Genomic DNA, 15,120 nt, shown 5'->3' with positions numbered 1-15,120 from the left:
ATTCAAAATACACAGTGTACAAATAAATTATATTCTATTCCTYTTAGAAAAGACAGTCATTATTTTGAATCAAAGTCATCACTCAAGAGCAGAGATGAAATTAGAAGTAGTTTGTACTGAAAGGAGTATGAAAGAGACSTGTTGTGTCATGTTTGATATTAGTTTATTACACTGCCTACTTGAATCATCTGGATGTCACTGAATCTATAAATAATGTTATGAATATTTGTTAAACATATCTAGTTGAGATTTCTTAATTAAATCTGGGCTGTTCAGAACAGTGGAACACAAGTTATGGCTGTTATTCCTGCATTTGCATGTCTGGATTTCCTTCCAYGTAAGCTTTGATCAATATCTCATTTCAGCTGAGGTAAGAGTGAATGAGCAGGTGCATCTGGAGTTCTTTAAAACTATTACAAAACAGGAAAAGTTAGGGGTCTGCTGGAGGCATGTGGGAACAGGAATTATTAGATTAATCAGGTAAGCCTCTATTCAGTAAAATTGTTATGAAGGAGATGAAAATACCTTAACATAGCTTGAAAGAGCTAAGAATACTTTAAAAGTGGTCAGTCATTTTAAAAAAAGGTTTTGCATTAAGTCATGGATTGTTGAAGAATTAGAAAACTGAGCATGTTAAACAAAGGATTTTTGGGTTTTGTCTTTCTCCTTTGACAGAGGCATTTCTTTCAAAGATGAATATGAATATTGGTTGAGTAGGACAGGGCTGTAAGATTTTTCTGTGCATTAGCAGCTTGGAAGGTACTGTTAGTATGGAATGGGTGACGGACAGCCTTCTCTTATTCACAGTTCTTTATTTCAGACCACCAGTTAGTAGGGCATTGCCACAGCCGGAGAAGCTTCAGACCAATAATGTGGGGAAAAAAAAGAGACCTATAGAGGTAAGAAAAAGGTTGATCTCTTATTTTTTTTATGTTTTTGTTTTGCCAGAAACTGACACATCTGCGAGCACATTGAATGATTGTTTAATCTAAAATTTATCAAAGAGGGAAATAGTGAATAGTGGGTAAATAGCAAAAAAAAGTGGGAGAGAATTTTTTCTTGTAAATAAAAAAAAAGTTCTGTATTTCTTTATTTTGCAAATGAAATGAAGTATAACTCAATACTTAGTAATCATAAAACCATAGAAGTGGCTGTAGAAAGTAGCATTTCTTGTTTAGCTAACTGGATTGTTAAAGGGTGTATTATTGCTAATAAAACTAGACATTTTTTTTCTCCAATCTGTTTAGAATTTATTTTGAAAGTTCATTTCAAATTCATAATTGATAAAATAAATAAAATAAATGTTTTATAAATATTTTTGAAATTATATTAATGATGAGTTTAGCTTTGGCACCTGTTTTTCATAACATGGCAATTGTGAACAAATATACCAACTTTTGATTAATCTGAAGTGAAAATTTCATCTAACCTTMGAAAATGCAGTTCTTCATACCAAACCAAATATTGTTTATGCTGCAAAGTGTTTGATGTAGCATAATAAACAGCCTTTTGACATCAGTACTGTGGAATTTTTAGGCTGCAATTCAGCTTTCTACTKTCCGGCTGCAGTTAAATTGTGGACTAGTGTTTGTCATTCTTGGTTTCTTAGTGTCTTCTGCATTAAAAGAGCTTTAATTTTCACTGCAGTTGATTTATTTATGTGCATGTTTATGAGTGTTTCTTTCAGTGTTTATACATGACTGTGTGCATTATGCACATAAACATTCTGCAGCATCCCCCTGGCAGGTATGAAAGGGTGGCACAGCCATGTGTGAGAAAAAGGAGCAGGCATGAGAACTGACGGGGGGACACCAGCTGTCTGTTTTTCTGTCCATTTTCTGTTGATTTGAGATGTCATTAAACTCCTTTACTACTTAAGGACATAATTAAACAATAAAATGCTGCAGAAGACCGTAAAGTTCATAACTGCTTTAAGGTTTTGAGTGTCTATTAATGTGAATATCTTTTTTTAGGACCTAATTTTGGAGCTGGTATTTGGGTATCGAGGCAAAGACTGCAGAAACAATGTTCACTATTTGAATGATGGTGCTGATGTCATTTATCACACGGCGTCTGTTGGGATTTTGTATAATGTGGCAACAGGTAGGAGAAAACCCACTGGAGGGAAAATGTTTTTTTGCATACATGGAGTTACAGTTTATGAAGTAACTAGTGTGCTTTAAATATTATAAAAGTATGTGAGAAAAGTATTATTTATTGCTGAAATTCCAGTCTGTAGAGAAGGTTCATAATAGCTGCATAAGCAAACAAGTATCCTGAAATGCTCCTGGTGACTGAGCTTTGAAGGAAGTAAAGGTTTGACTTTTTTGGTAATAGCTTTCTGAAATTTGCATGTTAAAATGATCGTAGATACTGAAAAAACCTGCATAACGGGGTAGTTGTAATTTTTATTTTTTTTTAATAAGAATAACTTAATATTTTTATTTGGTTTACTTTTCTGTCGTCTATATCACATACTCCCAATAACCCATTTAGTTTACAGCATTTAGACCTTTAAAAAAGTGCACAGTGCCATTTGTTTCTGTGATAGTTAAGCAACATGATGTGGAAAACTGAGTGCTGTGTGTTGAAGTCAAGATAAAAAATTAGGAATTTCTGTTTTCTGGGTTTAGATATCAAAATGCAATGTGACCTTATTGCTGTTTTCTGACAAGTATTATAAATTTTKCTAACATTAGCCATGTTTATGTGTGTATAAATGTTTTAATTAAAGTTGAAGAAAGGGTTTGGTTTGTTGTCTTTTTTTCTTTTCTTATTTTTAGGCTCTCAGTCATTTTACCAGGAACACAATGATGATATTTTGTGCCTCACTGTGAATCAGCAYCCCAAGTTTACCAACATAGTGGCAACTGGCCAAGTAGGTATGTTTGTATTTTTGTAAAAAGAATTAACATAAGAGCATGCAATCAGGGCCTTGTAAATTCATGGTAAATCACAAAAATATTTGATTATGCTATCTCCGTTTGTATGAGTGTTACTCAGTTACCTGTCCTCTTTATATGTTTCTTTGAGTGTAATTRAATAAAGCTGACAAAAATATTGAGGCATGAAATATTAAACTTATCTTTTATTTGGAGTATTATCAAAACTATTTTTTCAGAAATCTTAAGCCCCATTAAGTTATTCTGGTTGTATTGAACTATCAGCTTGTGTTAGACCTTCCAAAGAAGCTGAATAGMGCTAACCTTCATTTCTTAAAATACATATTAATCTGTGAAGGTTTTATCTCATCAGGTAGATTTATCATCAGGTGGTTCCATTTGATATAGTTGTAATATTCCAGGCAGAACCAAAAYCCTAATGCTGTTTCTTACAGATAAATTTAGATTTAGAGTGAAAATGTGTATATATTTCATAGTGACATTAAGATCTATGAACTAACCAGGTTAAAAAAAAAAGAAAAAAGAAAAAGCCAGTTTTGCATTTGCATAGCTGGTAGCAATTGCTGTTTCTAAATTTTGCAGAATAGTGATTTTTGTAGCCCTACAAACAAATTATAATTTTCATAACTTCCGTTTGTTCTCAGCAGATTCAAACCCACATTGTTTTCTTCAGCGCACAGAATACAAAAGAAACACTTGATTTCAGAGAAAATAGCTTTTTTTTAAAGTGTGTTTTAGATGTTTCATCTAAATGCATTCAGTTATGCAGACTTTATTACCTGCTTTCCTGTGTCTTTTGGATTTTTAGGTGCATGTCTTGTTAAAATAGACTCATTGRTAATAGTAACTGCTTAGCTAAAATAGCTCTATTTCTTGGTGAGTTTCATTTAAATTGAAAAAATCATCAGCAGATTTTTGTCTATGGTTTGATTACAAAAAATATTTGCAGGAATTACAAACCTTTTATTGTCTTTAAGAAATTGCTTTTTCCTATTTCTTAATTTGGCCCTATTTGCCTTTCCATAGGAGAGGAATGTGAAAATTTTTCTTCTACAGGGTTCATCTTACCTAAGACAAAACACAGGACTTAATACTTTTTAAAAATTGTGTAATAATTTCTACGTCAACTAGCAATAGAGCAATTTTAACTGTTTTGTAATGTGGATTAAGGCATACAAATCAGGGGCAGATGACACTTAAAAATTAGACTACAAAACATGCTTTTAAGCAGAGAATTTAAAATGCATTGGAAGGGAAATATCTTGAAACAAGACATATTTTTCGATTTTCAAGTGATGKTAAGGAGTACCTGTTCCATAAAGAACCTACTTAACTGCTGCTACTTTTCCTGCTGATATGGTTGGCACAAATAGTGTCACTGCCATGACTTAAATCTTCAAAAGATTTATTGAAACTTCAATATGCTACTTCAACTTCAAATGCTACTTCTGAGCATTTTTTCCCCACTTAATTTGTTCAAATATCAATGATATGAAAAAATACRTTTTTCATTTACTTTGGCATAAAGAGACCTAACATATATCAAAACTAGATTTTTGTGTTATAGTTCAAAATGGAAAGCAAAATATATTCAWTCATTCAACATATTCTGTGATTTATTTCTGATGTGACCTCCTTTTATCAGTAATTACTCATCTTTAACAGCAGTATTGTTGCTGTTGCAGTGCAAAAGTATGACATCAAGGTGTGTGTTAAGATATTACACTGAATGTGGCATATATTTTCTTTAGCACTTATCTTATTTCTGATCTAATTATTTTTCTGCTGCTTTTCCATTACAGGAGACTCAGCAGATATGTCAGGTAAGGGAAATAAAATTTTAACATCTTCAGGTGTAGCTAGTCTATCTAGTAGCCATCTGTAGCTTTATGGAGCCATAAGTAATGTGAATTCATTTTTAGTTTAATAAAACCCCTGTATCACTGATATTACTGTCAGCACTGAATATGAGTCAAAACAGCTCAGCATACTGTAAATGTAGAAAAAATAAAAATGTTAGAACACATTTTAAAATTGCTCTTGTTGAAGCAAATTCCCTTCTTGCTGCTCAGTGAGTAGTGAGTTCTAATGCATACTGCTACTGTAGCATTCCTGTGTATGCTTGCCAGTTTTGTAGACATGTTGGGGCTGACATTTGGTTTAGACCTTCAATTGAGTGTAATTTTAAATATGCATTTCTTAAGTAAATTCCATTGAGGAGGCCTAGGTGACTGAGTGAAAAAACTAATCACCTTTCACATTTATGTACAATTGTCATGCAGTTATTACCACTGAACCAAAATGCTTGTTATGATGTCAGTTTAATTTTTCCTGTATCATTTTGGGTCTTTGACATTTTGACAGTCTTGACTGAGCTATTTTTTATTAATATGGTTTTTTTTTTAAACTGTAATCATAAAAATTCATCACCGCCATGTGCAAATGACTTCATTGTTGAGCAGCCATTAATTGTCTTGTGAAGAATCTTCAGAGATGCATAAATGCATGGTCATGTGTACTAGAAAGTGTAATAATCTTCATGTGGATCTAAAACTTGTTCTGTAAGAACAAACGTACAATGACATCTTTAATGTGTGTTGACTTCTCTTAAATATTGCAAATAGTGCTTGCTYTAAGGATGGGAGGAAGAAGATAGGAACTTTTTCACACATTTTTAACCTCTATTAAAAAAGCAATGATGATATGGATATTTATATGAAAGGACATCTTTAATACTGCATATGGTGCCTGGACACTTTCCCTGTCTCACTTGCCTTCTTCCTACAGCAACTTTAGTTTGAGCTTCTGTGTATTACTAAATTTTGTTGTCACTGCTTGAAACAAGCACACTTAACTTTTTTCTTCTTTATGGAACCATTAGTCTGGAATCCAAGCTGCTTCCTGCTTTCATTAGAAAGTGGAATAGTTTCACTTAAAATTTACGATGGCTATTTGGCATCCTTCTTACAAACAATTTTCCTTTTCTAGTTCCAATTTTCAGTTGTCTACTGGGATTCAGGGGTTCTTGAAGCAGTAATGTTTGTAATAGGCTGAAATGGCAAATAAAGTTTCCTAATGACTTGATGYAGATTTGGTCCACCTTACTGAAGGTATTTTTGTCCTGCCAGCCCATGGCAGCTTTATCTAACTGTTCCAAGAAAATGACACCTTAGAACATCTCTCTTGTGAGAGTGTTGAGTACACAGGCAAGACCCAGTGTCAGAGACTTTCAGAAAGACTCCATCAAGGACCTAAGCACCTAAGAGTCCAAGTTCTCTGTCTTGCAGATCTTGCTCTGAAATATATTGTCAGTTCTTATTCAGGAAATCTAGGTGAGAGTTTCTGTCTGCCCCCCAAAAGAAAAATTTTGGCCAAGGTTATAGGGCAGATACACAAGTCAAGGGCAATACAGAGTTTTACCAAGGGGAGTGTTGAAGAGTGAAAAACAGTTCAGAGTCATAATAAAGCTTTCCCTTCCCTCAGCTTCCCATAAGAACAACAAGGAGTTTGCTGACTATTTTTGGGCCATGCCAGTTGTTGTCAACCCCTGCCCTTTCTGTTTAAGTGGAATGTCCATACTGTGCTGTAGTACCTCTCAAAAGGTTATGACAACATCATGCTGCTGCCATGAGAGGAAACTCCAATGGGAAATAAAAGAAATTAGGAAGATTTTTGTAAAGACTTTTTTAGAAAAGYTGTGTGATTGTGCTCAAAACTGAACTTCATGTGGGCGAAATTTTGCCCAAGTCCCTGTGCCTACTGTTTCCCATCACACGTGTGCCTTTAAGGGCCTAGATYTAGCTGATTGGAAACACAAAGCATGAAACTTTCTGAAAGAGAGCTTTGTTTATGTAAATCTGGGTCTATGACAAGAACCAGTAACCTCCAGGCTTTGCAGTCAAATTAATTTGAGATGAGAATTGAAGAAGTTTGAGAATCTTACTGTCTTGGAAATGCCTTGGATGCTTTTCAGAGATTGTAAACTATACGTGGATTGCAAGATCTTTTGAGAAGGCCTTGCATTTGGGAAAGAACTAGCTGTCATCACTGTAGAGATAATCAGATACTTTAATGGCATGCAAAGACAGTTTTTATTTCAAAGAGCATTCAGCCTAAACAATATAAATAGCAAACTAAATACCCTAGTTTTTCTGCATCAGTAAGCAAGCTGATTATTCGGATGGTGTTCTTCTAAGAGGGCAAGCATTTCAGACAAATGGCCATTTTGTACAAAGGAGGTTTTGGCCTTGCACTGTAAACTGATTTCTCTGTAGCTATCAGTTGTCAAAAAGCCTGATGTAGAAGTGACGTTCTTGATGAGCTGCTCGATAGTTATGGAGGTTTGTGAGTTAGCATGCTGATCTAAGTTTTAGTAGGAGAAAAACAAGAGAAGACAGCTTGCTGTTAGAACTCCTGTTGTGCTTCACAAGTCCCATAACAAGTTAAGCTAAGTTTTCATCTCAGGTAATGTAATGAGACCAACTTGTTCATCGTACCTAATGATCCTGTTTGCCATAAATGGGTTTCCAAAGGGAGGCCAAAATCTCCTTTCTTTTCTTTCCTTTTTCCCCCCATCTGATAACAGCAATTTTATTTGTCTTATTCAAAAGTATTAATTACTTCAATGAAACAAATTATTACACAGGTTGAAAATATATACTAATGGCATGTTTTTATACTGGTGTAGCTACAGCTCCTTCTATTCACGTGTGGGATGCGATGAACAAGCAGACACTGTCGGTACTGCGGTGCTACCATTCCAAAGGCGTTTGCTCCGTCAGTTTCAGTGCCACKGGCAAACTGCTGCTGTCCATAGGGCTGGATCCCGAACACACCATTACCATTTGGAAGTGGCAGGAAGGTAGGAAAGTGACTGTTTCTGTAGAAGCTGTTTATATTGTTGGAGGTATGTTGGCTTGGGACAAGAGCAATTTTAAGATTAAAATATTAGCAGGTCAAAAATTATTACAATAAATGCTATGCACTATGCTCTGTACAACAATATTAAAATAGATGTGTTTACACATCCTAGTAACTGCTAAATATATCTCCTTTGAAACTACTGTGTAAAGATCAAGATAGTTCACCAATTTYCAGTTAGAATAATGTTGGGTTTTCTTTTTTTTTTTAATTGTCATCATTATTATTGCTATTATTACTTCATTCTTCTCTGAAGTCTGAATACTGACTAGGTTACCATGCTCATGAAATTATTTCCAAAAGTTGCAAATTGCAGAAATGTGGTGCCAGGACAGCTCTTCTATGCATCTTGTATAATTGGTGTCTTAAKCTATGCTACATGTTTTCCCATCAGCTTTGGTCTTTCAGGATTTAGGCTAAAGAGATTTGGTGAGCTCCTTTCCTCACCTCCTTTCTTCCTGGCAAGGCCATGCCCAGATTATGRATCTCATTCTCTAGTCTTAGAGGTTTACTTCCTCTCTCTTTGGGGATTGCTGTTGATCAGCTATTAACCCTTAGAATTTTAAAGATCAGCTATTAAGTTAATATGAAGTGATCTTTCACAGCTTGTCTGATAGATCATGTGGGGATGGATGCAATGTCAGATGTGTATTTTTACAGACCTAGGTAGGATGAAAGATGTGTGRTCATAACATGCCTGTGCTCATTTTAAGAGTTGATACACATTCAGAATGGTAGCTAAGGATCCTGACTGAGGAATCTTCATATGGGTCAAAATTGCATTAACATTTTTTAACCAGAAATGTGTATTTTTTTCTCAGCAAATTCAAAATGTCCATCTTCTTTCTTCCAGGTGCCAAAATTGCCAGCCGAGCTGGTCATAACCAGCGTATATTTGTAGCAGAATTCAGACCAGATTCAGATACACAGTTTGTTTCCGTGGGAGTAAAACATGTGAGGTTCTGGACACTGGCTGGAAGAGCTCTCCTCAGTAAAAAAGGGCTGCTGAGCTCCATAGAAGATGCCCGCATGCAGACAATGCTTTCTGTAGCTTTTGGAGCGGTATGTACTGCAACAAACCACTTGAAAATCTGTACAAACTTCTTTTTTACCCTTCTGCCTTCATTCAGTTTAGTGAGAATTTTATAACCTGCTAATGAGTGTATSAGTAGTTTTATTAAACTCAGTTTAGCATTCCTAATACTTATCTTCAAGTTAGAACTATTACCAGCTTTCTTTAGAACAGAAAAGACTGGGTTTGTATGTTGTCTGGAGAGACAAACATAGATGCTTTCAACTGATAACACACCGTTATTTAATCCAGGTTCAACAAAACTGAATCTAGACTGCAGGAGCCAAACAGTAAAAATGAGGCTTATTTTATGCCTGCCTGGAGATGATTGTTTTATAATCTGTATATGTTACTGCTTATGGGTGATCATAGAGCAGTGTTGTTTTGGGGCATTCATTAACATCCATGACTGCTGGACTCTGTTACAGACAGCTGCAGTAGTTTGCTTTGGGGGTTTTTGGACATGTGCAGTTCTTGTTGCAAAGTTCCATGGTGCTGCTGTTTCAGGAATTGCTCTGTATGAGCAGTACTCATCTCTTCAGCTGGGCAGAAAGCCACAGATTCCTTTTGTGAAGTGATGCTTTGCTTTGATTGCCTCATTGCTGTCCTGTTTGACCATCTGCCTGTTTGGTCCAGACTGAATTTACACTGTTGATTTTGATTTTTGAAACTCTAAGTAGGCTGTGTTTTCTTTTTTTTTCACTACACTGTCTTTTTTCCAGACAGACAGTATCTTTTTTTCCACATAGTGGCATCTGTCTGATTCAGATGAAAGCATTACAAAGAAACAAGATATTTTCCAAATGATAACTGTTACTGATGCACAGCCCAGGCATTAGTCAGGGGTTCGGGAAACCTCTGTGAACTTATAAAAAGACACATACTTATTGTGAGAATCAGGTTGTATGCTGGATGACCTGAGGTTTGATACRAGATTGTTTGAGGAGGCAGAGCTTGCAGGAGTTTTGTGAAATGCTGTGCAAACTGAGTAAAGCCAAACCTGGTGCATCCTCCACACCTCTGTAGGGAGCAGTTCTGGGAGGGCTGTTCTTGATTTTGTCTCGGAAACAGCTAGTTCAGCTGTCCCTAAACACAAGTTGGAAAMAGCCCAACAGTTATGCTGTGAGAATGATCTGAGGATCTGCTCTCAACTGCTTTTCCAGCCCTCTTTTACTTCATCAGAGCCACACGCACACACCCTTTAAAAAGCACATAGAACGTCAGCCCGCTCCAGTCAAGGAAAGTGTTTGTGCCACCTGTGTACTTTGTACTGATTCTCTTAAAATACTACACATGATGCTGAATTTGGGGATTGTCCCTGTAAGTTACTTATCCAGTTTTGCTCAATAACCAGTTCCTATTGAATTTAAGTAGTCCTAACAAATTGCCCCTAAATTTCAGAGGTAATTACATTTATTTTTATTACCTTTCAAGAGAAGGAAGCAGAAGTAAAGATCAGGCAATTTCTAATTCTAAATGAAGTCAGTTTTCTTCCTGAACTAAAGGTTGCTGTAATCCTGTGAGTATCCTCACCTAACCACAAAATTACTGCAAGTTTAATATACAAAGTAAGAGACTGAAAATTGCCTGGTTGTATAGAATATCAATTCTTACTGTGGTATTCTACTTTTTTTTGCCACACGTTGCGCGTCTGATAAGCTGAAAGCACAGATAACCTTATAGCTGAAGCTTAAGGCATTGCATTTCTTCTTGCAAAAAGAAATACAAGGACTTTCTTCAAGCTACAAGAAAGCATCTTTCAGACTTCAAGAAGGAATATAGTAGCTCATTATTTTGTCCCTGGAGATCCTTATTGACCCTTCCACAGCTTCATCTTCTACAACAGCAAATAAAAGCAATTTAGYCTAAATGCAGACAGTGATGATCTTTGTTTCTGAATGTTTTTCTTCCTACTTRCTCAGAATCAGATGATGAATATGTTTTTCCCCTTTTCAGAATAACTTGACATTTACAGGTACTATCAGTGGAGATGTTTGTGTTTGGAAAGATCATGTGTTGATACGAATTGTGGCCAAAGCTCACAACGGACCTGTTTTCACAATGTACACCACACTGAGGGATGGTTTGATTGTTACAGGAGGCAAGGAAAGGCCGTGAGTTTTCTTTTTCCTTTTTTTCTGCATGCACATGTACTCTTTAAAAATGGTTTGGATTCGTCCCACTAAGAATAGTTGAGACATTAAAGGTAGAAGGGTAGTCCCTTTCAGATCCCTGGGAGGTGTTAAAAAAAAAGCAGGCACCATTTCCAAATGAGCCATTTCAACCCCATATGAGCTTCAGCTAGCTACTTTACCCATCAATTACGAGAGACAAGGCTACCTTGCTTAATTATCTAAAGGCAAAGAGCATGGATCAGAATCTAAATGCTGTATTAGTARTTCTTCAAAATTTTGACTTCTAGGTAACAGTCATGTTCCTAAAGCACATGTGTAAGCTTATTCAGGCACTTCATGATGACTTTACACTATTTTGGTTAACAATAATAGGCAAGAGTGAAATAAATTATGTGAATGGATTATCAGTTACATTGCATAATCAATTATACTGCATTACATCAGGTAAATACACATACCATAAATACAATGCCATAAATACATAATTATGAAAGAGAAAATGCAGTTCTATCTTCTTAARATGAGAAGGGCTGAACAAATCAGAAGTAGCCTTGGAATCACCTTATCATGTTACTAAATGGTTCACCAGTATTAATCAGGGGATTTTTAATSAGAGAAGGCAAAAACATTTAGTCTGAAATTTAGAATCATAGAATGGTTAGGGTWGGAAGTGGTCTTACAGATTATCTAGCTCCAACACCCATTTAGATTTAAGCACTAAAAAGATGTCAGTCCTTTCACTGAAGRTGTGCTGAGGTTATTAGCCCAAGTAATTCACACATTTGTGATTAAATGCAGGAATGCTAAAGTTTATAGCAGCATAGTTCACAACTATAAGGAAAGATCTGCTTAGTTATGATGGCAGARGCAAGCTGTCTCTCCAAGGTGCAGCAAGGTCCTTTGTTTCTAGGGYTGCAAGCAAAATATCTCCTCAAGCATTTCAATTTCTTTGGTGCCTTCTTAATGAAGAAATGAGGAAAAAAATGAGAAATGAGAAAAAATTGCTTCAGCTGTAATACAGTCTGTCTGATGAYGTGATAGTTCCCATTTTGCCTAACATGGCTCACTTACCTTTTCAGACCCAACTGAAAACTTGCTTATTTCTGTATGTGAAATATGTCCTTCTATTGCTTATAAACATTATTGTGATTTTATTTGGGGGATGTCCTCTCTACCACTTAGCTTCAGAGCCTCTTAATAATTAGTATTTAGCCTGAAAAAATTAGTAATGAATAACAATAAAAACCCAGAATTCATCTCCTGTGGGTAAATGAAGCATTGACAGTATGCAAAACTAATTTTCATTTTGGAAGATTGCATGCTTTTTTCTGCCTGTTTTGGTAAAATCTTGCTSAGTGTAATGATCAATCATATGTCAAAACAGTGCTAGTGAGAAGCAAAGAATATACTATTGCAAGGAGTATCAAGTTATAATTCATTGCAGTTCTTTTAATAGTAATAATAACAATAGYACAAAATCAGTAATTGTGATTAAACATCCTGAAGTTCTTTGTCAGGGATCATTCAGTAATCAAAGCTGTAACACAAGCAGTTCAATATTGTGGAATATTGTAGTTTTGTTTCTGTTAGGAGAGATTTAAGACAGATAAGACATCTCCCAGCTCAACTAGAAATGCCAGGTTTGACACCATTTCAATAAACATTAGCTCTTTTTTGCAAACTTTTTTTATTTGAATGTGTTCTGTACTGAAATACCAGAATTTTTGCAAGTGGGAGGGAAATCCCTAGTGTTTTCGTAATTATTACTTATAAGTTATGTGATTTTTTTTCTGCTGTATCTGTGTAATTTATTTTACAGCAGTGGAAATAGTGAAATTTTCACAAAAGTGAAAATCTTCTGTCATTTATTTCACAGAAGTAAAATACATATGTTTTCTGTTTCTCTCAACTATRATATGATAATCTATGCCTGTCTGATTATTAAGATGGCAGTTTGCACACTTAACTGTTCTTTTGATTAGATMAATTCCTTCAGAGCTTCTGATTCAGACTAAGCTTAGCAGCACCCATCTTTCAGCTTGTTCTGTAAAGTGGAGCMGTGAGGACTTGGAATCGGTGTGTCTTGCCTGGCTGTGAGGCTCAGCATCTTGACATCAACTGCTCAGTCAAACTGAATCTTTAACAATTCCAAACATTCAAAAATGCCTCATTTGCAGTGCATCACATTAAGTAATGTAGTTCTCTCATACATTAATTGTCTTCTTTGTGTCAGCTCTTATACTCATGGTTCTTCCTGGTGTCTTCATAGTTCAAAGGAAGGAGGAGCAGTTAAGCTGTGGGATCAGGAGCTGAAACGCTGTCGTGCCTTCAGACTGGAGACAGGACAGATGACAGACTGTGTTCGCTCTGTTTGCAGAGGCAAGGTAAAGAAAGCTGCCTGYCTGTAAAATAAAGCTCATAATTTGTGTGTTCATCTCTGTATGTCAGATAAATTACTTCTGCTTTCTCTTATAGTTAGTACTTGAAATTAAAGGCTAAGCTAGAAGGTGTCTACAACTGATATTGTGGCAGAAAAACATCCACTTTGGGAGATCCCAGTCTTTCATAGGCTAATATTCCATTTTTTTTTTTTAATTAAAGACTAATTAAGGGTTTCTTTTCTATTATCTTTTCACACTTCAGATATCAAATATCAAATGACAAGCAGCAACTCAACCAGCATCATGATTTCTGGAGCTCTGTACTTTAATAAATCACAGGAGTTTAAAAAATAAATTTGATTATTTAATAACTCGATTAAGAAAATTTTCTTGGCAGAATTATAGCTCTAGATTATATCTTAATTACTGTTCATCATGAGTGGTTAATATGTTTTATCAGRGATAATTCTTTCACTATTGTTCAAGGGGAAAATTCTCGTTGGGACAAGAAATGCTGAAATAATTGAAGTTGGAGAGAAAAATGCTGCATGTAACATTCTAATTAATGGTCACATGGATGGACCAATCTGGGGCCTAGCAACGCATCCGTCCAGAGATTTTTTCCTTTCTGCTGCAGAAGATGGCACAGTAAGACTCTGGGATATTGTTGAAAAGGTAGGTGTTGGAGAACACTAGTTTAGGAAAAAAAATAGACTTGTGATGGTGTTGCAGACTTGAAATTTGGTTTTTTTTGTATTCTGAAAATAGTCCCTCTGATGCTGTTAGCATGTTAACAAACTATTAGCATAAGATGCTTTTAAAATACRGACAAATAGTAACAGTTACTATTCTGGGTTTTTATTTCTTCACAGAAGATGCTGAACAAAGTCAGCTTAGGACACGCAGCTCGTACTGTTTGTTACAGCCCAGAAGGTGATATGGTAGCTATTGGCATGAAAAATGGAGAATTTATTATCCTTCTTGTGACCTCTCTGAAAATTTGGGGGAAAAAACGGGACAGAAGATCAGCAATTCAGGATATCAGGTCAGAAAATATAATGCCTTTTCTACTGTAGTTTGCTAAAATTTGCTAATATTTTGATTTTTAAAATTACAGTTTGTGTTGGGAGCAGCGCTGTTTGACATCCTTGTGGCAGCAGGGACAGTGGGATGGAGTGCCCCCTCAGCAGGTTTGCCAGGGACACCAAGGGTGTGGTTCACACACTGGAGGGAAGGSATTTGTAGGAGGTAAAATGAGAGCAGAAACATAGAGATGAAAACTGGATTGTGAGAGAGAATGGAAATGCCAGTCTGTCAGTTTGCTCTTTGCTGTGTTTGTTAGAAAGGAGTCAGGACTAAAATTTGGCTTCTGTTTCTTGAGTGGAGGAACAGACTACTTCTTCTGTGAGATAAACTGGTCATGATAGCTAAGGAAGGTTTTGGAGAGAAAAGTGTGATGAGAAAGAAATACAAGCAGAGACCTTGCAGGAGAGCTCTGGTAGGAGTCAGGGATTTGCTGGCATTGGAAAGCTGTCCCAAGGTGTGTTTCAGAGAGAMTAGAAATAAAGAAACTTCGGCAGTGACACAGAAGGGACTGTGAAGAATTTGTTCAGCTCAGGAAGCTACTTAGTTTCAAGACTAGAAAGGRAAACTGGAGGAAAGAAACCAGTGTGCAAAGACACATTGGGCAAACAAAAGGTTTGATTTGC

The 15,120-nt window shown here is 35.9% G+C and overlaps 1 protein-coding gene across 1 annotated transcript in view; it reads left to right on the top strand.

Moving 5' to 3' along the window:
- The window catches only part of EML5 (EMAP like 5), a 105,029-nt gene that overhangs the window by 77,816 nt on the left and 12,093 nt on the right, over positions 1-15,120 (top strand). The window contains exons 28-37 of the mRNA XM_057384151.1: positions 821-899; positions 1,974-2,103; positions 2,784-2,882; positions 4,706-4,726; positions 7,591-7,764; positions 8,677-8,885; positions 10,852-11,009; positions 13,300-13,414; positions 13,898-14,086; positions 14,284-14,456. Coding sequence (XP_057240134.1) covers positions 821-899; positions 1,974-2,103; positions 2,784-2,882; positions 4,706-4,726; positions 7,591-7,764; positions 8,677-8,885; positions 10,852-11,009; positions 13,300-13,414; positions 13,898-14,086; positions 14,284-14,456 — 1,347 coding nt within the window. The remainder of the gene's footprint in view (positions 1-820; positions 900-1,973; positions 2,104-2,783; positions 2,883-4,705; positions 4,727-7,590; positions 7,765-8,676; positions 8,886-10,851; positions 11,010-13,299; positions 13,415-13,897; positions 14,087-14,283; positions 14,457-15,120) is intronic.

The sequence above is a fragment of the Malurus melanocephalus genome, unplaced genomic scaffold (genome assembly GCF_030028575.1).
Source record: "Malurus melanocephalus ecotype Western Australia unplaced genomic scaffold, MMel_1.1 scaffold_0, whole genome shotgun sequence".
Classification (NCBI taxonomy): Eukaryota; Metazoa; Chordata; class Aves; order Passeriformes; family Maluridae; genus Malurus; species Malurus melanocephalus.
This window is presented reverse-complemented; position numbering and strand designations above follow the sequence as displayed.